At 35.2% G+C, this 26,819-nt stretch overlaps 1 protein-coding gene across 1 annotated transcript in view; it reads right to left on the bottom strand.

The window, feature by feature from the left end:
• The window catches only part of LOC121407597 (kinase D-interacting substrate of 220 kDa B-like), a 72,128-nt gene extending 63,933 nt beyond the window's left edge, over positions 1 to 8,195 (bottom strand). The window contains exon 1 of the mRNA XM_041598750.1: positions 6,958 to 8,195. Coding sequence (XP_041454684.1) covers positions 6,958 to 7,092 — 135 coding nt within the window. The 5' untranslated portion in view covers positions 7,093 to 8,195. The remainder of the gene's footprint in view (positions 1 to 6,957) is intronic.
• Positions 8,196 to 26,819: the final 18,624 nt, after the last annotated feature.

Genomic DNA, 26,819 nt, shown 5'->3' with positions numbered 1-26,819 from the left:
TGCCCTGCCCCCCAAAAAAAATCAGGTCAAAATTTTACAAAGACTAAAAGGCATAGATAAAAAGGGTGATTCCAGCATACTAAGTTGGCAACCCAAATCTTTTCAGATGTCAATTCAAGAATATTGAAATTGTTTGAGAAATTATTTCGAATTTCAGAACCAAAGTAAAAAAAAAAAGGGAGAAGAAGTAAAGGAATGTATTAAGAATTAACAGGAAACAAGAGATATCCCAAGACAGCTATAGAGTGCATTCAAATTTGACTAATACAGAGTTCTGATTCTGAAATTTATTTCCTTTCCAAGAACTCCATAATTCATCATTACTTTTAAAACAAAATATGCAGTAATAGAAATCTAATTTCATGAACTAGTTTCAAAGACTATATCATCCTATGATAACTCAAGAAGGATTTAAAACATGTAATTGTAATGAAAACTTTTGAAAGGGTTTATCAGTGTTTTGTACATTGTGATAACATTAATAGGGGAAATGATTCTCAGATGAGCGTTTTCTAATCCAGCTTTAATGATGACATTTCAAATGAGCCTCTTGAAGACAGGTTTCTGTCTGTTCGAACACATCCTGAGCCTTAAAAGTCATGGCCTAGTTTCATTGAGATCTCAAAATGATTTAGAGAGAGACACTGTTTATATGATGCACCACTGGATCGATCTAAACCCATCCACATAAAAAATAATGGCCCGGCTCTTGATGGCAGTTTCATGTCACAGATTACAAGATATATATTTTTTCAAGTATTAAAAAATATTACTAAAAAAATGAAAACAAGAGTATAATCCCCAATATATTGCTTGATTTGTAGCATTATGATTCTGTATGTACAAGCCCCTAGAATTAAAGTATGAGGATCCCCTAGACCCTGCCTCTAATCAAAATGAATTCCATTGGAGTTCATCCAGTAACCTGCATCTCTCTATCGGTATTTTCATCTATCTATCCATCCATCTTTCTATCTCTCTTCCCCTTCTAATTCCATTCAATCTAATCCATGTTTTGTCCAAGCTACATTCATCCCATCTATTTAGTTTATTGCTTATTTGCTTCATATCCATCCATCCATCTGTATATCCATCCTTCTGCATATCCATCAATCAATCTGTCCATCCATCTGTATATCTGTCCATCCATCCCTCCTCCATATCTATCATATATCTACCTATATATTGTTCTCTATAAAACTTCATGTCTATCAATCTATCCATCTTTCTCACAAATTTTCTTTCTCCTTCCTTCTATCATTACCCTCTACTTTTTCTACCGAGTACCACTCAGAAATCCACCAAGCTATTCAAGTTTAGACTGATATAATTTAACTTACAACTTTTCCTGTTCAATGTCAAGAAAGTGAACAATGGAGGAAATAGCTGATAATGTACCTTGGAAGTTATTGTAATGACAATGGCAGGAACAAAAATAAACTAATTGGTGTAATTGCATCTTTAATGGCTTATTCATCATTATTTTAGGGAGGGCAGATACCTTTCAGGCATTGTTTGCAAACAAATCTTCAAAGTGCTACACCATAAACTTGTAAAACACTTATTCATCAATGTATCAGAGAGGACAGAGACCTTTTTGGTATTGTTTGCAAACAGTCTCCAAAACATTACTCCTTGGACTACTTTCTGAACTTTTACCCACATATTAACCTGCTCATTTTGAGAAAATTACCAAGATAATCATGGGCTAAGCTAAATGATTCATTTCTTTTACAAATACCAACAATGATTTCTATCTTTCATGAGTGAATTTTTACCTTTTTAGGAGTAAAAGTTTGCATCTTATTACACTTTCACACCAAAAAGGGTAAAATTCACTCTTGAAAGATTAAAATCTCATTCATCAGGACTGGTCCCCCATCTCGCTCTGAGAGGAGTGTGATTAGGGAAAGATTAGCTCCTTGCATTTAGAAAGTATATTCTTGTCTTTTAAGGAGTAAACTGTGGTGTATTTTTTTTCTTAAGATGCCTCAAACTAAAGCTTAAAAAAAATTAATTCATTTTGAGATCCCACCAAATAATACTTGAGCTTAACATCGCTCTGGTCCTTAGCAAGATATGATAATGAGAATACAAAATACAAGTACAACCTGTAATTAATCCGGGCTCTCCATTTCTCCCATATGCAAGGTCCAGCAAAAACTGTACCCCAATTTATCTTTCATCTAAAACATTATCTAATTACCAATATTTTTTTGGTATAAAAAGAGAGAGAAACAAAATAATAAAGAAAGAGCAAAAGTGAGAGAATGAAATAGATGGAAAGAAATTAAATATATAAAGAACTAAATAAACAGGTTTTCAGGGTTGACTTCATTCTATAATTGGTGAAGATTTGTGTAATAAGCAGTCTCAGCATCACTTTGCTCTTTCCCTAATCACATTAAGAATGAAAACAAGTGGACCTGTAGTATGTTAACCACACACGATTGTCTCATTTATCTTGTTAATTACAACATGGTTGAATCCTTCTATACCCATCTCAACATGCTTTCCACACAGTTATCCCCCTGAGGGATTCTTGACTTGACGTCATAATTACCACGACTGCTACTGTTGCCCCAAATATGTACTTTGGAGTGGGGTGTTATTGTGTTTGCCAAAGAAGATAAGAAATCAGTAATATAATCTTGGTTAAATGATGAAATGTCACAGTTCTATTTTGAAAGAAGATACAGCAAAGAGACAATGACTTTAAAGGGTACTTTGGCATTGAATTAAGACAGTTTAAGAATATATGAAACATTTGAAATCTGTGAAAAATAATGAAGATCTCTGAATTTATTATTTTCCATTATATCATTAGTTTGGTGAAACAAATGAGTCAGTTCATGATGTCAACGTTCACAAGAATAGGGATAGGCCTAATTGATTAATAGACCCCCCCCCCCCCTTCCCAGAAAGTAAAAATTTAAATCAGTATAAGAATTTAGAAGATTAGAAAAATGAATGATCAATTTCTCTTTTGGTGAGGAAAAGGGAATTATCTGAATCTGATCCATTCAGAATTCTGAATATATACTCTTCTTCAACAGACTTTTTAAAAAGGGGGAGAGGGGTGAGGTAAAATGCCCCTCTCCAAAATAATGTTGCATCATCCACTTCAAACACTTCTATGCTATAATTTTTTATACAAATATAAAACATGCAAATCATTTAAGTTCTTGTTAGCCTTTTCATCCATATGCCATTCATTCAAGTAATTGTCATAAAAAACAGGAAAATGAAACAGGTACATGTAGTTTCCTCAATAAAACAATGACAGAAGGTCCATCCAAAATTATTAATTATTGAGATTAATAAGCAGGTATGAAATACGTAAATACATTTCAATACGATCAGAGTGTTGAAACATGTTAAAACCAATAAATATTTGATAATTCAAATCATAACAGATTCTACAAAAGTACAGAGACAGTAAACTGCCATTGTTTCATTCCCAAGCAAATACGCTGACCTGTGCTATTAATCTCCTACATCAAATATTAACAGTGTTGGCTTTTTGAACTTTGAAACATAGTGAAGGACAAAGGCTAACTGAAATGGAAGCTTATTTTAGAAGTCTGTTTGCCATAAAAAGGAAAAAGGGGAAAAACAAAAGAATTGCATAAGTGTCTGAAACAGGTAATTGTCTGACTTTGACTTTGCTTGTCAGTATAATAGTGGCTTTCAGGTTTTAATAAATGTCATAGATGTCACTCACAAATTGTCAGATTCTGCAATTCAGCCATCTCCCCAATAAGACTTATATATCACCTACTACACTCTAAATTCCAATGATTTATTGAATTTTATTTTAATCTTAGGATTAACTTTTAATTCTCAAAAGATTTAAATTCAAATGTATTAGATTTATATCTAAATCAACAAGGTTTAAATTAAAATCTTATATTCGGCTGGTCACTATTCACAGCTGATCTGGATTTATCTTGGGTGTGTTGTGGTCTAGTGGTTCTAACTTTTGCCTTTCAAACAGAGGGTAGTGGGTTCGAATCCTAGCCATGGCACGTTTTCCTTTAATAGCAAGAAATTTATCCACACTGTGCTGCACTCGACCATGGTGAGGTGAATGGGTACCCAGCAGGATTAATTCCTTGCATGCACTGAATGCCGGTGATGGTAGCTCGAGCTAAAGCCAGGGTTAATAATAGCAGAACTTTGCATGCTCATTCCTCAGGCAAAAAGTTCTTAATAAATCCAGCTTTTATTATTATTGATATTCATTTTAAATCCTTGGAATTTAGAATGTACTTTACCAATTTGATACATGCAGAGGTTTGAAAATGCAAATGCTGTTAACTTTAAAAATAATTTTGTGAACCTGATTAAATACCCATTTTTTAAAAATCAACATCTTCTAAAAAGTATCTTTGACAGGGCAAACATGAGAAAAACCTGAATTTTGATTCTTCAAACACAACTGATACCACTGTCCCAAGGAGTATTATGACCAAATTTACAGTTTAGGGCCAGGCTGAACCCTGGCTGAATTGTGGTACTTGGCATCCCTATTTTGTGCGTTTACAGATGCGGGCTCGGACCGCCCTAAATTTTAGCCTTTCAATACTTTGTAGTAGTGGCACTCTACATGTAAACAAACAATTATTTTGTGGCGTGTCGGGGTCGCACTGGAGTTGTGTTTGGTAATGCATTGGGCCTTTTGAGTGTTTACAGTGAATTTGGGGCATTTACATTGAATTTATTTTCTTATTCTTTACATAATATGAATTTGGATCAGAAATCTGGTAATTCAATATGGTGAATCATGGGCTTTCAGAATATGAAATTTTTGTTGTTGAAAATCTGACAAAAAAATTAGGAGTGAGCCGGTTCATAAAATCACTCATGATGTGAAAAAATGAATTTGCATTTTATTAAACCTTTGGCCGGGCAGAAATCTTGAACTATTTTGTTCTTGTCGATGGGAATGAGGTATTCACAATGACAAAACCTTCAACCTCATTCATCTTTGTTTGCTTTGGAGAAACACGGGCTGACAAGAACATCATGCAAATTTAAAGCAAACCAAATTATACTGTAAATATAGGTCAAGCAAACACTATATTATGAAACATTTGTCTGTGTGTTTACTCCAAACAATTTTATTGGAAAAGTGTGAACTTCTGGTCGATGTCATTCAGAATTAACAAAATGGATAGGGGAAGACAACCAATCAGAAGTTTTTAAAAGAGATTGCCAAAACATATTTTCAGAAGTACAGGGCTACACATTTAACTCCATCTGACATTTGAATTGAGTGGAAAGAAGGGTCTTGACTTTGGCACAATATTGTTTGATGCCTGTTTATTTGAGTTGATAAGACAACATTTATCAATGAAAACATAATGAATTAAGCATTGGCAGTCACAGTCATATCAAGAGCTATCACTAACAGGAAAACTTGACAATAAGAAAAAAAGTGTGATCATGATCTAAAACTCATCTGCACTAAAAAACAAACAGAATTTTCAATAAAAGCTAGATAGCTGAAATGTTGTAGTAATAAAGCGATTGTGAGTACATGCAATATCCTCAGGACAGAAAGTATGCATATCTTGGATTTTATTTTCAAATATTGGAAACATATTTATGAGATATGTATGCAAGAAACAAATGGTGTTTACATGAACTGACTACTATTTTTTTTTCATTTTTCTGATTAATACAGTTCCTGTCTACTTTCAGAGAGGTCTTGTAACTAATCAATATTTATTCCATATTCAAGATTCGAATCAAGAAACAAAAGACTAAAAAATTGTTTTTAGATCCTATAAAAACTGAGAATTTGTGTTAATGGGCTTACGTGTGAACATTGCTACTGGTACTGGCAAGTTATCATATTTGTTGTGTTCATATTCTTAACAACCATAAATCATTAGAGACTATTCCTAATCCAATAACAAATAAACATCATAAATTGAAGTCATAACTTCATGCCTACAATCTCAAACTCTAAAAAGAACTAAACGAAATAAAGGGGGAAAATAGAGAAGAAAAGAAAAATCCCATAACCTCATACCAAAAAAGCAATACACATCAAAAACCTTTTCATATTTAATGAATAACATTTAATATCAATAGTCACTGTGTACAGCAGATTACCTCAACAACAATATGTTTATGATCTGGTCAGAAATATTAATATGACAATGCTGCTTGCAAAAAGGAATTAAGATTTCCTTTTTTTTCAAATATTATTCCAGAAAAGTGTATTTGTGGTTGAGTGGGCTTGTGTTGTAAAGTGCACGTATGTAAAATGAAAGCCAACATTGAGGGTCATCATTAAATAAGTAACAGGCTGAAATAAATAACAGGCTGAAAAGAATATTGTAGAGTATAAATTGGAACTGTTTAAAGTTACTGGACAATACTGAAATCAGAGTAAGAAATAATTCTTATTTTTTCCCCTCCGCATTGGGGTTATTTCATAATTTGGGGGGCTATTTCCTTCATTTTTAGGGCTACATTTTGGTGATTGGTGATTTTTTTTTACCTGATTGCTAAGAAAGCATGAATGCTTGCAAGCAAGCAACCAGAGGACTGACGGCTTAAGGTCCCTCCGAAGGACCTGGTACTGAGGATTAGTGCCTTACCAAAGGGCACTAGCGCACCAAGTGGGAATCGAACCCGGGTCATCGGAATACGAATCCCCACTCTACCGACTGAGCTATCGCGCCTCCTTCATTTTTGGGGGTAACAAGCAATTATGCACCAAAAGCAAATATATTATTATGCGATAGATAGAATATAAATTATATTATCTTGAATATTGTTTGTGACAGATCTTGGGCAACTAAAGAAAGAATATTCAAACCAAAGCACGCAATTTGGGGGACTTGGGTGATTTGGGATGTCATGAGGGGGAAATCACCTGTCACCCTCATGTATTCCCTATGCTGTTTTTGACTTTAAATGATCACAGAATAAGCTAATTACCTCAATAACAGTAGGTTCTGCATCAGGCTGGCCAAAGAATTTACACCAAGGTTTCTTGTAGATGAATGATAGAGCCAACATTCGAGACTCTCGTCCAATAGTACCCAGTGGTGATCTGGGGCGTGTTGTTGGCATCTTGGCATATCCCAGAGTTTTAACAACTTTGTGTACGTTCTCAACAGAATCAGGTTCCAACTGGATTGGTTATGAGTTGGTAAATTTGTACCAGGTTGTCAAAGTAACATCAAAAGTGATTCCAAGACTATCCAAACCAAACTATATGTATTAATATAAGCATCCGAATAGAGCTGAGAAATAAAATCATGAAGTTCCAGCATCAATCAAATTCAAACATGTGAAAATGCAATAAAAAGTGAATCAAGATATTGTTGGGCAGCAACAATCTTGACTCCACTTATAAGGTACGTAGAATCTGAATCTGGAAGAAAAGCTGATCCTCAGAATGGAATATTCTACTTAGGAGACACACCTAGAAAGATGACACTCCGGTGACTGAGGATGAAGCGACAATGTCATATTTTCAACAGTGAAAGTGTATAAATACACAGACAATAACCGGCGTTTCTCAATGAATGAATGTAAAGTGATACAGGATGTTCCTTTCTATGCGGTAGGTGGTAGGATGATGACATAACCTTACCAAAGGTCATGTTCATTGAACATCTCTCTGGAAGGTCAAGAGGCTACAGCCACCAGGTCTGGAGTAGGAAAGGTTGGCTGAAGGCGGTCAGAGGAGCAAGTGGTTACACTGCCTGCCACACCCACCTGCTCAAGTTGCTCAAGTGGTAGAGCCAGACCCCACCAAAGCCTGTCTTATCACAGGGAAGAGGATGGGGGAGATGGCAGGAGTTGAATCGCAGGTCCCTGGCTGCCGCTACTGCTGCCACTGCCTCTGGCCAACTTGTGTTCCGATGCGGCATGTTTTTGTAAACAGTACACTCAACCCTTAAACTGTGTAATCACGATACCCTCCCCATTCCCTCTGACACTCTGTATAGTAAACTGCAAACAGAACAGCTGATTAGGGACATGTGCTCAATGGATGTGATTCACATGATCAGCTGGGTGAGCTCCATGGCAGAGTCTATTGTTACTACACATCAACAGGAGAAAGCCAATGCCCAACCACTCCTCTACAGATTCATTCATCGTGATCTTTCCTATTGTATGCACAATTTCATCACAACACTGGAACTTGCATTTGTAATGCAAGAAGTCTTGAGGGTGCATTCACACTGATTCATGCGAACATCCAGATTAAACATTTTTAAATGCTTATAGTTTGGGGGGGTTTTGCATGCAAGTATTTGTGTCCTTTTTTTTCATTTTTGTACACACAACGATCTATCACACTGATTAGAATCTGACAAAAAATTTATTTGAGATTAAATTTTCATGAAGGAAAAACATTAAATCTCTTAGAATTCTAATTGTGCAAATATAGCTTTTCGACCATACACATTTCATCTACAGGTCCCTGAAGTATTCTCTCTTTTTCAACTCATTTCCTTTTAGCATGGAGGTAAAAACAGGGAGGCTTTGCACTCATACAGATGTGGAACTAGTAGGAGTAGACAGTAGTTTTTTTTTTTTGGGGGGGTGACTATTTAATAAAAATAATATTGCCCCTAAAATGGTATTGTGTCTAATCCGGCTGGATCCACGCCTGCTCATACGGCCATATCACAACTGAACATTAACCAAACTTTCATGAACTATGTTTGTTTGACAGGTCTGCATTTACCATACAGGTTTCAAAACACTTGTTTTAACTTTGAAAATGTAGCATGAACACATCCACTGTCTATTGGAACTTGCCTATGTAATACAGGATGGGTGAGTTAACACAAGAAGCATTGGATCTCCACTTGACATCCTTTTCTTGTGATCCCTATCTTTCAAGAAATTGTTACATGATACGCCCCACTAATCATTCCAAACATCAACAAGAAGCAGATACTTCATTTGCATATAGTGGTCAACACAGCTTCAAGTCTTGCTCCAGGTCTGAAAGAAAATTTTGTGTGGGTGTGTTTACACATCAGTACCTGGGAATGCGTGTATTTCCTATTCTGGACAGTTCATTGTCAAAAAGGACAAAGCCTGTGTCAGCTCGATGAACTCTCTATTGAGTTTTTCAAGACACTTATGATTGGTTGGTCAAAACTTGTTGATCGGTTCACATTTCATTCAATTTCAACTCTTTTCTTTATGGGGATTAAACTAAAGCCAAGACAGTGCATTTCTAATCCAAGACAGTGCATTTCTAATCTCCAGGAAGGGGGGGTGTCTCTTCTGGAGGGTGTGGTCTTGAGGTAAGGTAACTAAAAACACTGCTTAAAATATTAAATAGCCTGCAGGAGAGCATGACATGCTACTTCACTATTATACATCATATTAAATGCAATCTTCACAAGTCAGGTTTGGCAACTGTAATCCACTGTTATGCTTTTTGCATAGCCCATAAACTAATTAAGATTAATAGTGAGTTTGGAGGAGAGAGGGAACTCCCAGACATTCCAAGAATTTTGAAACTTCCTAAAAAACACACATTTCAAATAGATTTTGAAAAACTAACCCCCCAAAAACTTTCAAAGCAATCTCATTTTCTCTTATGAACACTTTCTCAATACTTTCTCTGACCCTGTTCTCATTCATTTTCTCAAACTAGTTTACTAGAAGTAGAAACCAGTTTAACATGTAATGGGAATGCTCAAAGCGGCCAACTCGCAATATGGTTTTTAAGATCGCTTTGCTTCATTAAAATGGTTTAAGCGTAGGTGAGGACACAATCGTTCTTTGGGAAGCAATCTCTTGTACCGACTTATGAGTGTGCATTTTTGGTATGCTTTTTTTGTGCACACTGTGTGTTGAATGCCTATACTGCGGTGTCAAATTTTCTGTGAAACATGTGACTCCACTGACAGTGTTCCCATAGCAACTAGACCACTTTACATGAAGTGGTTCTGGAACCCAGTTTAGGATATGGTGATGGGGAAGCTAGGGAAGCAATTTTCTAAACTGATTTCCTTAATTGGTTTAAGTGAAACCGGATCAAGAAAGGAGATGAGAACGGGGTATCTTTCTCCCCTACATTATATTTGACATTCAGAGGAGTCATGAAAAAAGGAACCATACAAGTACCGGAAGTAATCAAGCCATTCAATTCCAGGAAGTATTTGTCGGTCTATCACTTAAACAATAGACCACAATGAGGTAACAGTGACCATGAACAATTTTCCTATTGATGACAATCAGACACAGAAAGTATACAAGCTTATCAATAGGTCACAATTTGGTCACATAAAGCAATCATTCTAAAAGAGAAGGCAGAGAAATTGTCTCAAAGGCAAGTCAATTTTTTTTTAGCTTTTAAGTGGTCAAATGGCAAATGTTAGAAATGAAAGGGAGAAATTAAGTAATCATAAGTATCTTCACTAAGATTGATATAGATAGCATGGACAGAACATACAGAATAACTTGATCACCACATTGAGATGGCAGGATTGTTTCATTTTTAAAAGTAAAGTTTAACATTGAATGGTTAAAAGTCAGATTCCAAGATCAACATTTTGGATGATTTTTTCGTTACTTTGTTTCATCAGCTGCCACAAAATAGGGAAACATTAACAGGGTCAGGCAATCAAATCTATCCACTTTTTCTCGACAGAATGTAGAAAGATCCAAAGAAGAACAGGCGACTTTTGTATATCCTTACATGCTCAAATTTGTGTATTTTACATGTTAGATCTACATGTAGATTTGAAAATGTGAATCTTCCATCACTATTTCATCTCATTTTCAATCCAAATTAGTATCATTTAGTACTGAAATAACTTTGATAAATTGAAATATCAAGGTTGAACAATGAAGAAATTATTCTAAATTCCCTGACTCATAGATGCCATGGTGATGTTATATACTCCCCCATGCACACAATATCAAATGAAGATTTCTTGTAAATGAGGGGATCCCTAATATATCAACTAATTATGAGTACTTCTGAAATATTACCACAACTTAATGAATTAATAATAGATAATTAAATTGGTCCTGTATCAATTTCACGAATAGATTATTACATTAATGGGACTATTATGTTTATGAATCACCATGCCATTAAATCCCTTTAACATTGCCTAGTTGATGCAACATTATGCTACATTAAGTACAACCACTCAGTGTTAAACACCGACATGCTTTCTAAAACTAGTTTACTGGAAACCAGTTCACGAAACCACAGGGCTCGAATTAAGAATTTAAAGGGGCAAGGCCATTTTTTAAAAGGGCACTTAAGGGAAAGGGCAGGCAGTTTTCACTTTATGGGACATCCAAGATTCCAAGGCCACTAAAAAAAGGGCATCAATAATAAATGCACTTTTCAATGGGGCACATGCACTGGATTACCGCAGGGCACCAAGGCCACAGCAAAAAAGGGCAGTTATTTTGGCCTTAAGTCTACAAATATTTGAAAGGGCATCAAGGCCATTTCTGAGGGCATCTAAGGCCATGGCCTTGGATGGCCTTGGATTAATTTGAGCCCTGAAACCAGTTTGGAAGATCGCTTTGCTAGCGTTGATCACCCGAAAGTGGTTTTCAAAATCACTTCACGTAAAGCAATCTTGCTATAGGAACGCTCTCAGTGGGGTGCCACCCTTCGCGTGATATTGGAAACCCTGCGTAGGCATTCTACACACAGTGTGTGGATTAGCACACTCAAAATGGGCGAAGATCGGTCGTGTCCTCACTTACGCTAAAACCAGTTTAACGAGGCAAAGCGATCTTGAAAACTACACCGCGAGGTGTTTTTCCTAACTGGTTTGGAAAATTGCTTCCAAGACCACTTCAACCATTCTCACTACGCGTTGTACTAGTTTCCGCTAAACTAGTTTCCAGTAAACTAGTTTTAGGAACGTAGTGAGAACGGTGTCTTATTGTGAACAGGGCGACTACAGGTTTTTCTCGGCATAAATCCTAACTTCATTTTCTAGGTAAAATTAATTTTTATAATCTTTAATGGTCGCTATATACTACTGTGTAAAATGAACTAATTCACAGAACTTTCTTGTGCGCAACAACTTCACTTGTCCGCAACAACTTAATTTGTCCATTTGGATCCCTACTCTCCAATCATTTAGCACATAAATCATACAATGAGCCTCTTCCCATTGCCAATATTTCTCAACTGATGGATATGATAAGATGTCTGCAGTGGACAGACCCATGACAGCTGCCAAGACAAAATGGCTGACAGTCATGACAACAATTGGTATCTGAGCAGGACAGGTCATTACACTTTTGGAACTGTATCAATTCACTGTAGAAAGATAAAGATTTCAAAGTGATCTAGAGTAGTTGAATATTGAGAAGAACAATCTTACGGTATGGAACGAGGATGACTGGCATGTTTATGATTCATTAGGTAATAACCATGGAAACTGAATCATTCTTTACCTGTGTAACCTGGCCGAATGATCAAATCTATTTTCTTCCCTGTTTCATGAGATACAAAATGCTGAATTCACAGATAGTACATTGTTTTTTTTTTTTATAAATGTTGGCTTTATTACCTTTCCTTCATTGTTAACTATTTTATCTTGTGATTTTTTTATTTACTAAGTAAACCTTATGCCTTTTTTTCCTCTCAATTGATATTCTCGCTGTGATCCTTCAATGCCCAGCGGACAGGTCCAATTAACTTGGGGAAAATGCCCAAGTTGTTTTGAATTTTCAACCGTCAACCACGCACGTTGAACGAGAGTTCATTTTTTCATGAAAATTCACTCGCTTATATTTTCGCTGGATGTCAACAAAATTTCCTCAAATTTCCAGGACTTATCCAAAACAATAATATCATTCTACCCAGAAAAAAATATATCAAACAATCAAATATTTGTAAGATCTTGCTTACTTTCATTCTCGATGACTCCAAAATAGTACCCTAAAACTTATTCTAGACACATCTATACCCCACATTAAATATTCATAAGATTCGCTGTGCATATTCATGAGATATGTACAGATTTGCATGCCAAGTTTTCGCTGTGCCGAAGACTTATTTCTTGAGAAATCACTGTATGAAAATGGAGTTCTGATAACAGCAAACCAAGGTCCCGCTCACACCACGTGGCGGGCCCTATAACACACTATGTTATAGTTGATTGTATCGCTAATCATACACAATGACTGCTGCAATAAGCTATGGCACTCAAGCCCTGTAACCAATCACTAGCCTTTCTATTACGATACGTCCGGGTCCAAGTGTTTACATGCAAAAGTACTAGGTAAGCATAGAAATTTCCTTTTTTCTCAATAACTTCTGTCTTTAACTTTATCAACATGCAATGATCGTGATCAGTAATGAAATGAAGTTTACAAAAAGCTACATTTCGTCAACTTGCTTCTGCAAAACCAAATTCTCGTCAATTTGTCCGATACATGAATACGTGGTAGCTTCACTGCAGCTGCACTAGCAATGACAGTGACTGCTTCACCATCTTTTGAACAAACCAAAAAGTGAGTATACGGGACTGAAGTTGGGTGATGACGTCATCATTTTCAGCATGAAAACAAATTTCTAGGATTATTTCCAGACATATCCGTCTCCCATGTGTACAAGAACTGATTTTTCATATAAAGTTACCTTAATAGTTACTTTCTCACATATCTCAGTTTCTTTCATGCCAAAGACCTTAAAAATTTGAAATTTAAGTGAATTTTTTCGACTACTTATCGTCATTTTTTTCATGGAGAGTTTTTGACATATTTTTCGTATTGTTACTCCACAAACAACAAAACTAATAAAATGAACAGTCAAAGTAATCATTCTTTCCCAAAAAAAAAACATCACTCAGATTCAATGTCATTTACAAAAAGATATGGCTGTTTTACTGTGACACTTTCTCAGCAGTTTCAGGAAACTCTCTCATTAACTCCAAGCGTTTTTTTAGGCCAACTCAAAACAAAATCAGCCGATAATTGCTGGTTGCAACTCTCCAAAAAGCCTGCTTCGATTTCCACCAAAAGCTCGTGTCAAATAATGCTCCTCTTCTTTGGGGAGGGGGGAGGGGGAGGGGCGGGAGTGGTCATTATCTACAAAAACAAACCGCAATAAAAACAGTAAACCAAACATAATATCTTGGCTTGTCCCTTGCACTTTGACCATATCTGTATGTATAAAGCATGAGCCTATGCTACTGACTGATAATATAGAATCATCATACCAAACTGCCTGTCTGTGCTTATAATACATGATTATCTCTCTGATATTTCTGATAATGTTTCGATTCAAGCCATTTATTTGTGAAGATCATATTGAGGAGACAATCGGACCATAAAAGGCAAGCAAGTCTGCAGTCAGAAGACATACAGAAGTGTCTTTATACGCAAGTTTTGAATTCAGAATTAACATTTGGAAACAAACGTAATAAAAGCATATTGGAAGTACAGCATATGTACTCAACTTTGCATGCTCAACATGTGTGCCAATCTATATTAAACAAAACAAAGAGAGAGAAAGCTACATGTAATGTAATACTAATACTAATACACAAAGTCATTAGTGATACTGAGCTTACGCTTGTAAACGCTTTTTTTTTAAATCAAAATCTTCAAAGAAATGCCAATCTCAATAACACAATTTTATGCATTTGAGATAGGCATTTTAAAACAATGTTTGAACAAAAGGAAGCAAGAATATAACTGCATTCTAAATTTCCAACAATGGCACAATTATTAAATTCCAAATAGTCCAAGTCCAAGCAATGGGAAGAAACAGTCAAGGGTTGATGAGGAAAAAAATTATATTAGAAACAATGACCTATATTTTCTGGATATGCAAATGATTTCAGAATGTTGCTTTTGTTTCAATACAGGAGACTAATACCCCTTTCATAAACCCAATTACTATGAATTAGGCGGCTAATAGCAGCATAATTTGGTCGTAAAATTGGAGGACAAGAGTTATCCGCATTACTCTGATGCTGCTATTATCCGCATAATAGCGGCATCGGGATAAGATTTTGAGTTTATGAACGCATTTCCAAATAATGCGGATGATTGCCATGGTGCGGTCACAAGGTCACCCTTTTCCAACACAACCGCATCGGAGGGGGCGTGTCCAGTTGTCATGGCGATTATCCGCCTTTTTCAGGACGGGCGCTCGTAAAAATAATGCGGCTTATTTTCGGAGTTTATGAACGCAATTTTTATTGAATTATCCACATTACTCTTAGGCGGCTAATTGGAGGATAGGTTTATGAAAAGGGTATAATTTCTGAGTCTCATAGTTGGTAAATGGAACCAGTGCTTGATAAAGACAAGATATTCTTAAGAACAGCAGTTTGTATCCATGTTTCTTAACCCATGACTACTGTTTTCTGGAGTCCACATTTAAGATCAATTCTGTTTGGGTGATGTGTTTATGGTTGCTTCTAACCAGGAAGGTTTGGAGGGGGGGGGCTTCAAGTATACCTAAGAAAGATAATTAATTTCCTGACATAGCAAAACATCTGACTCATTAAATAACCACTGAAAATGCAATTTTTTTCTGGAAGCGTTATGTTATATGAACCACCGATCTTACACTTGAGGTTAGGTCAGCCTCACCTAGAAGGGGTACTTTTTTTACACCTTGATAAAAGAAGCCATAATTTTTTTTAAAGACATCATAAAATTATATTAGAGGGGGGCATATTGGGAGAGCACTTCACATGTGCTATGATATCTTTGTAATTCTTTAATAAGTATTCATATCCATATATTTTTCTCCCATTTTCCCAAATGTGACACAAGATGAACTACTCTTCCAATTATTATATATTTTTTTCTATCTGTCCCCATTGCTGGGGGGGGGGGGTACATGTATGCTATGTCAAAGCTGCAAATAACAGCTTTTAGAGTGCAGGTAGGTATTCTGAGCTCTCATATTAGTTGCAAGTATTGATTTTTTTATCAATTTCTTTTCATCAGTTTCTTATTTTAATTTTTTTTTTCATTCATTTTTAAAATCAATTTTCCTTCCTATAAATATTTGTATTTAATTCATCTCCTAATGAGACAATTATAAATAAATAATGCAAAGAGAATCTCTATCTCAATAAAAAGCAAATTACTCATTGTACTTCTACTGAAACAGCCATGTGTCATGCAAGGCAATTTCCTGATTAATGTACTGTATATTAATTGGCTGAATAGCAGTTAAGAGGGGGAACAGATATTCCTACATGACCTATCATAAATCACTTTTAAATAGCATTCATACAGTCCTTAGTAGTCAAACAGGACTTTGTCTACAGTAAACAAAAATGTATTAGAAGAAAACAGATTATTTTCATAACAATGACATGGATTTTAATTCATGAATGCCAGATGGTGGGGAAATTATATCTAGTTTGAATATTACATGTTCTTTTTGACAATTTAGAACAAATAGTCCCAATCTCCTTTAGGGATCATTATTTCATTGTTGGAATTAGAATTTGGAAGATTAAGGAAGCTTAATACATCTCTTTTTCAGATTTCTAAACGAATAATGGTCCAATATTCATTAACAGTAAAGGAATATAGATAACATGGAGAGTGAAAAACATATTTCCATACATGTAACATGAGTGGATTGCGGTCAACAGACATTCCAGGAGCATTGCCGATAGGGGATTTAAAAAATTGGAAATTAAAACCTGAATTATAGATGTGATGCAGGGCAACATGTCATTCCTGCGGTAATAGTCCAGGCAGGGTGACACATTGGCGTAATCAATTACAGTTATATAAATCAAACTATTAATCTTGGTTGGTCGCTTCCTTCCAGACGATAGGTATCTTTTCAGATTATTAATCTCCTTGGCAATTGAGCCACAAGACATTTTTTGAATTAAGAGTTCTTTAATATCAGAAATGAAATAAAAGATCATTGATAGGTGAAATCTTCATCTCTTTTCCTTTTCTTTTCTTGATCTTCCAGAGTATCCATGAAAGAAGTAAATACTACATCATGTATAGCCTAAATTTTGAATTTAAACACACTGGCCCGTATTCTGATAGCAGGTTTAACTTAAAGGACAAGTCCACCCCAACAAAAATTTAAATTGAATAAAAAGAGAAAAATTCAACAAGCATAACACTGAAAATTTCATCAAACTCGGATGTAAAATAAGAAAGTTATGGAAATTTCGCTTAATTTCGCAAAACAGTTATATGCACATCTTGGTCATGCAAATGAGGAACTGATGACATCACTCATTATTTCTTCTGTATTTTATTATATGAAATATCTTTATTTTCTCGTCATTGTCATGTGAAATGAAGTTTCATTCCTCCCTGAACACGTGGAATTCCATTATTTTAACATTTGTGCTTCAGGCAAGGAGGTCCTAATCGTCAAATTCATAAAAATTGAAATATTGTATTATTCAAACAATAAAAAAACAAAAGAAATAGTGAGTGAGTGACATCATCGACACTCTCACTTGAATGTAACTGGCTCGTTCATATAACTATTTTGTTAAAAATAAGCAAAACTTTGAAATATCATAACTTTCTTACTTTACATCCGATTTTGATGAAATTTTCAGCATTGTGCTTGTCTGATTTTTCTATTGATTCAAATCAACATATTTCTGAGGTGGACTTGACCTTTAAACTCAAGTTTAAAGTTGTGGTTTAAGTATGGATAGCCAATTGTTACATAAATCACTAACAGAAGATATATTATACTTCAGCTCACTTGGCTCTCAAATCATTCATGATTGTCTAGAAAGTAAAATAGATGCTTGTCTTCACCATCAATGAATCAGGAAAGAGTTCATTTAACACAAGAAACATACAACTTAATAAAAATTTTGATACTTTGGCTTCCCATACTTAAACTACAACTTTAAACCTGACTTCAAAATACGGGCCACTGACTAATTACCGTTTTTTGTGACATTACCCTATCAATCTTAGGTCTTCCATGACACTGACAGTCATATTCATGCACAAAACCTGATAAATATACAGCTACATTGGGGTTTAAAATTCATATCTTTCCAGCTTTGTAAATAGATGTTCAATATTTTTTTCTTAATTGTTGGTCTGTTCTTAAAATTGACCTATTGATTCTTTATAAACACAGCTTTAGGGAAGGAAAGTCATCTGTATGAATAAAGGAAGGTGTTTTATGCGCAATCACTCAGTCAACGCCAACAGGTCAACAACTAAAATGAGCAGGTCAGTTTTGCAATGGAAGCCCAATGTGTACTTTTTTACAGGTCACTGTCTATGTCCTCAATGCAACAGTGAAAGGTACAAAAAGTTTTGAAAATTTTTAGAAAGTCAATAACTTACATTTCCCCCAAATTCATGCACCTATCAGACACACAGTAGACCTGTGTAATAATAATAACATAAATCTTATATGTCGGAGTTTAGATTTGGATGGTAAGAAAGATCTACTGCAATTTCTTTCTGTTGCAAAACAATTCATCCTCTATAAAACAAAGTAGGAGATTTACTTCAAATTTAGAAGAAAAAAATATTCAAATGATCATTCGAAGGATTATTTTTTTAATATACCTAATGAACTGTTATATTACATGCCCATTGATCTCACAGGAAAACTTCTTTCTTTGATGATGATGATGATACTACCTTTTTACATTTGTGATACTTTGAACCCCCTCCCTTTCCTCACCTTTCAATAAAAAAGTTTGGTTTTTTTTTTAGATGGATATTAAAATCCAAGAACCATTTGGTCTTTGGATGACGTGAAGTAATCTTTCTTTGTTTGAAAAAATAGATACTCTGATAAACAAAAATCATAACAAATCTCTTCCACTCATGTGATGAAGTAGAGATTTATAAGACGGAGCATGCAGATGGATTTCAAGATGAATCATCCCTTTAAAGAAAGACTGGTATCCCATCTTAGCCGAGAATAGGGCAGCTTCATACAGGGCATTTAGTCAGTGGAATTAATGAAGCATCGTAAAATCAATACCAATATTTGAGAGACAGGGTCAGTGTATTTGATTAGCAAATGGAGTAACATTGAAAGAGCTATGCACAGAGGGAAGATACAGAAGAAGACAGGTAGGTTACGGGGAGAGGGAGGGATAAGAAAGGAGGAGGACAGATGGAAAGAGGGAGTGGAAAGAAAAAGGGATGAGATGAAGAGAGAGAGGAAGGGTAGAGGGAGGAAGAAAGGGGGATGGATAGAGTAGAGGAGGAAATGGGAGAGCCATAAAACAAATTTGGCAACAAAAGGCAAATTCTGGTTTTATCAAAGGCCAAATGGGGAAAAAATGGAATGAAGATATATAAGGTTCTGAAAATAAAAATATTTAAAAAGAAGCAGAATATACTTGAAGATCAATCTAAAAAAATTAATCAAATTGAGAGAGGTATGGAGAAAGAAAAGAGTGATGGAAAACAGGGAAAGAAATAAAAAGAGAAAGAGTCAGGGAAGGGGTGGTGAATGAAGGTGTTGGGGGATACGAACAGCTTGAGAGAGTTCATATACACCTGTAAAAGTCACAGAGATACTAAAAATCACAAGTGATGGTTCACAGCAACATTTATGAAAGTATACCAAATTTAAAATATAATATTGATTTAATCATGAAAACCTTCACATAAATTTCAGAGAAAAAAAACTGGCAATTGTCCTTTGATCATAATCATAAAGGCCTAGATACATGAGACACATTATTAACATGTCTGCACATCATGGCCGTCCGTAGCGTGGAGACACACATGGATTCAATCATACATCACAAGAATGTACATCTACATGGCATTTTCGATTCTATATGATTACTATATGCTTTCATACACAAGTCCATACACCACTTAAAAAAATTGTATATATTTCCTTTATAAATCTACATTGTATAATTATGTAGCAACGAATGAAACATTAGATGAAATAAACACACACGACCAAATCACTTCCACATATGTGTATGTTTGTACACATCCAACACGTTTAGACACAGCAACATGTCCCAATCAATCACACACTGACATGAATGTCCGAGGAAGAAAAAGACATGACGATGATAAACAGAGTCCGGGAGCATCTAGAAGAGCCTTAATTGAAGTTGATGAACCTTTCTAGCTGGCAATCTGAGCTTACGCATTATAAATGCATCTAGTGATGCTTTCCCTTACCTCAGAACACTGCTCTTCTTCCCCTAGCTCCTCGATATAAGATGGTTTACTAAATATAAGATGGAGATATGGGTGGATGGCCGTTGATGCTGCCTCCTCATGTGAAAGAAAGCCAAAGCAAACGGGTCTCAGGAATCGTTGATTGAAAAGAGGTGAATAAGTTATCTCCCGGTCTTCCCACAGCGTACATAAATAGATGGATATACATATATCTATCAATATTGCTATGTGTATTGATCTGGGCGAAGTACAAGAGGCCCCGGGTCTGTACGCATGTTATCATCATCATCAGAGATATGTTAATACGTAAACATGTAGTGTTTGCCTGGCTTGCTGGCCGGTTGGTTGGTGGGTCCATTGGTTGGTTGGGCAGCATCTATACCGGTATTCATACATGTAGGTTTAGGGAAGTACGGCTTCATTATGTCATCACTCAAGGCCAGGATGCTTCTAAGGTTTCAAATCGGATACCCGGAGACCTGTCTTAATCTACTCCTTCATGTTCAACATTGCCCCATATCCTTCAACTCCATTTTGAAAAATGCATACACATAAAACCCCAAAACGTTCCATAACTCCTTTACTGCATTCCCTCCTATTAAATAAATGATAATGAAGATGACATTTATGTTATGTTATGCTGGGGGTGCGTGAGTCATGGTTGGAGTTGGAAGTATACTTGAATATTAGGTTTCCTTCTACTTATGTTTCTTGAAGAATACACTAATGCCTAATGCAGAGCTCATTTATTCTTTGATTCCCTATTCTATAGCAAGAGCAAGACCCCAGCTCACAAACAGGCAGGCTCAGTCTCCAAAAAGGTAATTATCTTAATAGACATATATAATATATATATATAGCAGTCCTTCATGTTTATAATTTCATGGAGCTCAATTGGGCTCCTCAGAATTGCTCTCCTCAGCAGGACTAGGGTAACTGCTGCTAGGTGCGCAAAATGTTGTTAAGAATGTAAATAGCGTGCTTTGAATAAAAGATCATTGACGTAAGTTACGTAATAATAAAAGAGTATGATTTATCCCCCACAGAAATTTTCAAGCTTGCGGCAAGCGTGCGGCATGCTAGTAAATAGCATGCGGCTAGCTTTAATAATAAGCGTGTAATATGCGTGCAGAGTAATAGTTAAGCGATCTTTTAGCGAGCAGGGACTGTTCGCTAGCATGCGGCACGCTTAAATTTCTTTAGGGGATACATGTATGTATATATTTTTATCTTTCTCCAATATTGAAGGAAAATTGAGAATGTGAACTCATAATCTAATTAAAAGCATTTTTCAAAATACAATTTGGGTACCAGGGCCCAATCTAATTGATGCCGACATAAAATCTAGTTTTGAAATCTGAACTTTGTATCGCCTGACTCACAAAATAAACCAATCAATCATTCAATCATTAAAGCTTAAATAAACACAAAGCTTTTTGTACAAAATAAACTTATTCCAAAGTACAAAAAACCCTATTATTGTACATTCATGTGTATAAAGGGCCTTTGAGTTATCGGAAATCCCTGATAACTTGTATGGGAAAATATTGAATTTAGGCATGCTGCATTTTGAGAAGTCTGGTACATTGAAGCGTTCAATAAAATTATTTTCAATGTAAATTCTAAAGAGCCTAAAATTCATAATTTAGGTAAGACGTAAAATAAGTCTTGAGTACAAAACATCCAAACATCACCCAATACCTGACAGTGTTATGTTTTAACACATACTGTTTGGGGTTTTTTTTTTATCAATTTCACTAATGTTACTAAATATTACCATCTGTATTTATATTCAAATATAAACAAATGTGTCCATCCAAAATACTAAAAATATCTATATAGAATGCAGTAATTTTAAATATCAAGTTTAATAAGCAAGCAAAGTGCAGCATGGGCTAAACTAAATATATTCTGATAATTTGTTTATTCATGTATTCATTTATATATTTTAATTATATTCAAATTCATATCTACTTTGTGTTATTCCATGTAGGCACCAGCCAATGTGGAGAACCTTTCGACAGAAATTTCAATTCTTTTAGGTATTCACTAGGCATTGGCTGGTGCTCAATTTTACACTCCTTTTGTAATTTTTCTATTGCTGTCATGCATTCTTGCCTGGAAATGAAACAAATAAATAAATAAATATATTCATTAATTCATTTTTCTTTGGGCGATTTCAATTCTTGGAAAAAGCCATTATAAATGCAAACATTTTTTTTCTTTTTACAAAAAGGAACACATTAATTGACTTCAGGCAATTTCAATTTGGATAGAAGACACATTAGTCAGATTGAAACCTTGGCATTAGGACCACATATTAAACCAATGTCTTTGTATGCATTGGGGCAATAGTGCCCCTTATAATTGGTTTATGCAGACAGTTCAGTCAATAAATTATTGCACTGCATGGTGACATGGGGGTATTAAAGAAGGTCATTTTGAGATATTATGTTGATATTACTTGATCTCTAATGGACACATTTAGCATGGCTTGAAATGGGGTGCAAACCCCTTTGACATGAGAGAGAATAAATGGAATATTAAAATCAAAAAGAATCATGGGCATATCATAATTCTTCTTTTTAGTTTCATCAAGCAAAGGAAATAATCTCAATAATTTCTAGGATGTATGGTTTTAAAATATCCACTATTGATTAAGCTCTGATTTCAATTTGAAAATATCAGTGTGTAAACTTTGTTACATTTTTTTATCCCCCCACCATGATCACAGCATGAGATAGCCCTTAATTCAAATAAAAAGGTGTCATTAGATATGTTGCTGTTCTTTGTAAGACAATAATAATCCTTGACTTGCTTCGGTAAATATGTGATTTTTTTCAGAGGAATGAGGAATTAGATGGATGGGGGTGGATATAAGCTCAGAGGCTACTTGAGCTAACAGCCAGAGTATTTTTAAAAAATTGTGTACTTTAGCACCTGATTCTGTCCAATAAAGAATGGACTGAGCCTTCTGCTTCTGCGTCCAAGAAGTGAAAAATTAATTTCACATTCAATTAAACAGTATTAAATATTGAGTAAAACTTAGATGAAGCAAAGTACATGTAATTGACACATGACTGTAATTCCCTTTAAAACAGCTTAAACCATTAGCAAGCTTAAAATCTTATTTTATGCAAACCCAGCACTCACTTGAATCTTGAAGCTATATATTATTCTTTGATATACTGCTGGCCCAGCAGTATATCAAATAATAATATAGCTTCAAGTAATATCAGCTTCAAATAATTTTTCAAAATGTTGTGAATGGATTCTAATACCTTTAAAAACTATAAATGGGTAATTAAGACATTAACGTAAATGCTATTGATTGAACATTACATGTCTAACTGTACTATCAATAATGATCAATAAAGACCAATGATTGGCATGAATGACTGACGTAAACAATGAGCATCCATCTGTTCTTTTTTTCCTTCCAACATTATTTCTAATAAAAGTAATTAATGTGTCCTTGTCTGTGCAGTATTCTTTTCAAATGCTTCACATATCAAAATAATACTCAAAGATAATGAGTACAAGAACACTTAGAGAACTTAAATATGAGATGTTGAAACAAATCTGATTGTTGAATTATTCCTTTGAATTCTCCTAGATTTAAACCCCAGTTCATTCAGTTCTTTGGATCCAAGTCTTCACCTAAAGATGCGACATGACAAACACAAAGTGGCAGTTTCTTTTTGTGTTCAAATCTTTGCTTTTCTCATGTACATAAACGAAAGATATAACAGAAAAAACCCCTGCAATTTCAATTAGAGACATCTGAATAAGAATATATTTCAAAATGCTAATTACAATAACATGGCCTATAAATATTGATCAATGTTTAAAAAAATGCAAATATGTATGTCAATTTCATCCCATATAACAAAACCGAATAAAGATGAATGCATGACAACCTGTGCTTAGATGCTGTGTTGGAGAGGTTGGATACTGTGTATATTTGTAGAATATAATGTATTCATGAATGCTACTAGTAACTGAGATTGGTGTATTAGAATAAGATTGCTATTAAAGCAGACGCAGGTTGGAGAGTCAGGGGATGGAAAGATGATGCAGGGTGGATAATAGCGATAGATCAAATGAAATACCAAATGTCATCGGGTCCAGGGGTGAGATGGCTGCCAACAGGCCAAGCACAGCTGCCGTAGCAGCAACGCTGAGAGCTGGGCCCCCATCCCATCATCTTCACATCTATGGAAGATGGGAGATGAGGGGAGAGAGGGGGAGAGTGGGGGAGAGAGGGGGAGAGAGGGGAGAGAGGGGAGAGATGATGGGAGATGGGGAGAGTGGGGGAGAGAGGTGGAGAAATGAGGGGAGATGGGGAGAGAGATGGAGAGAAATTGAAAGATAATGAGGAACAAGATGGCAAGAAGTGAATAAAGTAAAGATTGAAGATGGATGGATAGTGTTAGGAAAAAGAGCAAGACAGGTAGAAAGATGAAAATAAGGAAAGTGGGGATGAGAAAAAATAAGATAAAGAGGAATAGCAATGCATGTGGAAAGATAAACATAGAGAAGATAGCTGAACAATAAATGATGATAGAAGAAATATTAAGAGGGAGGGGAGAAACAGATAAATATAGGGAGAGATAAAGAGACAAATGGACAGAGAAATGGACAAACAGACAGGAAATTGAGGAAAAAGGAAAAGAGAGAAAGACTGATGGGAATACAAAAGTGAAATAATACAAAAAACATGAAACACCTCAAGAGTGATGAAAGGGAAAATGAATTTTACCTTTATAACATACACACACACACAAACAAACCCAAACATACAAAAATATATAACTAGACAAAACCTGAAGTTATTAAATCAAATTGCGAAAAGTACAAGTAAAAATATTTACAAATATGCTAGAACAATATTATTAACACTTCCTTATAGGAATAGCCACTTCTTCTATGCCATGCCACCATTGCCCATGGTACCACTTATAATTTTCACATGGGTACCTCGTGGCGGACAACACTACACTTTTAGACCAATCAAAAGCAGGATGTTCCATTGATTACAATGCTTGGGAACAACTTATCTTTAAAAAAAGTACAATTCTCTGTCAATTCTCACCCTAAAACATTGTAACTAGCATTTCCTATCATCAAAAAGGAAGTTGTACTTCAGAAAATAGGAAGTGGGTGGTAAGCATTTTGTATTGTTCTTCAACCATTTTTTTCCTGTCCTGCAGCTAAAGATGCAGCAGTCACTCAACTTGTAATTGTTTTGAGATCAGGATCATGGTGAAGCCCTTATCAGCGTTCTAATGGTCATGATGAAAGCTTTGTCGCTTACTAAACTTGGTCAAGAAAACAAGACAAGATGACAGACAACGTACCACAGTCAAGAACACTCTCCTTACATGTAGGCATATGTTCTCTCAGACTCTCTCCATAAAAAGTAAGAAAACAGTACACATATTCAATCTTTATGGAGTGTACATGTATGTCGAGTATTTATCAAAAGTGAATTTAGACAAATTTAGAATCGAAAGAGTTCCATTATTCATTCTATGCCCATTCTTCAAGTTACCCTTCCTGTCACTCTAAGATTGCTAGTGAAATTAAATGCACTCTTTGAATTATTTAATTTGAATCTAATTGTCCACAATTTTCTCCATATGACTTTGTGAGCGTTTTTTTTTCACTCTTTTTTTTTTTAAATGATCACAGCATGGTGTTTGCTGGCAAATATGCAAGACAACGCCCTTCTCCATATTGTTATACCAATATTATTTTTATAAAGCTCAAAATAACCTGTGAACGAGTTGTAATCTCATGCCACCACTTGGAAAATTCCTTTCATCATCAGATGCAATTTCTTTTAGGCTAATCTGATCAAATATTACAATTCATATTGGCATTCGGCAATTAAAGAATAAAGGCAACACCTAGAGACTGAGCAAAACATTTTCTATCAGGAAAAGGGGGCCATTTTGAAAATACAACCATATCTGTCAGGCCTGTGAAATCAGCCTCATACAGTATTGCCATAGTTAGGCCTGAACCTGCACGAGTAGATCATTAAACAGTATGATCATAGTTCAAAGTCATATCACTATTTTAATAAAATCAATATTTCTGTCATACACAAAAATGTCAAAACATGTTGACTGAAAAATGCTACCCTCTCCAATGTAATGATTAACCAGTCCATGTGAACACCATGTGATGGTTTTCTGGTTCAAACTTGTGACGTGGATGTGAACCCTTTGATCAGGACAAGTTTATTATTGCTCGAGAATCTTGCTCTTCCGGCTCAAAGACAATTGAAATGTTTGGTTTTGGGTGACAAAAGAAGAAAGTCTATTTGACAGTCCAAAGGCAATAATCCAACTTGTGCATGAAGCTAATTCCAAATTAACTAATGTTTACACACATAATTTCTGATAGTTATAGACACAAAGAGTTCAGGGGCGGTATTCTGAAAACGTTCTTATCTTTTTCTTATCTTTTGTTCTTATCTTGCTAAACATCCTATGCTGAGCGCGTAAATGTATTACTCGCGCATATAATACAAAAGCGCGCTAAAAAGATAAGAATAAAATGAAGATAAGTGGTATTCTGAAAACGTTCTTATCTTTTCTCTTATCATTCATGATATTTATGATAATAATTAAGATAGCTAGAGGGATATCACATCTCTCATGTCCACGTTCTTTCTTGCT

The sequence above is a fragment of the Lytechinus variegatus genome, chromosome 1 (genome assembly GCF_018143015.1).
Source record: "Lytechinus variegatus isolate NC3 chromosome 1, Lvar_3.0, whole genome shotgun sequence".
Taxonomy (NCBI): domain Eukaryota; kingdom Metazoa; phylum Echinodermata; class Echinoidea; order Temnopleuroida; family Toxopneustidae; genus Lytechinus; species Lytechinus variegatus.
The sequence above is the reverse complement of the archived record's forward strand: the minus strand, read 5'-3'. Positions and strand labels throughout refer to the sequence as shown.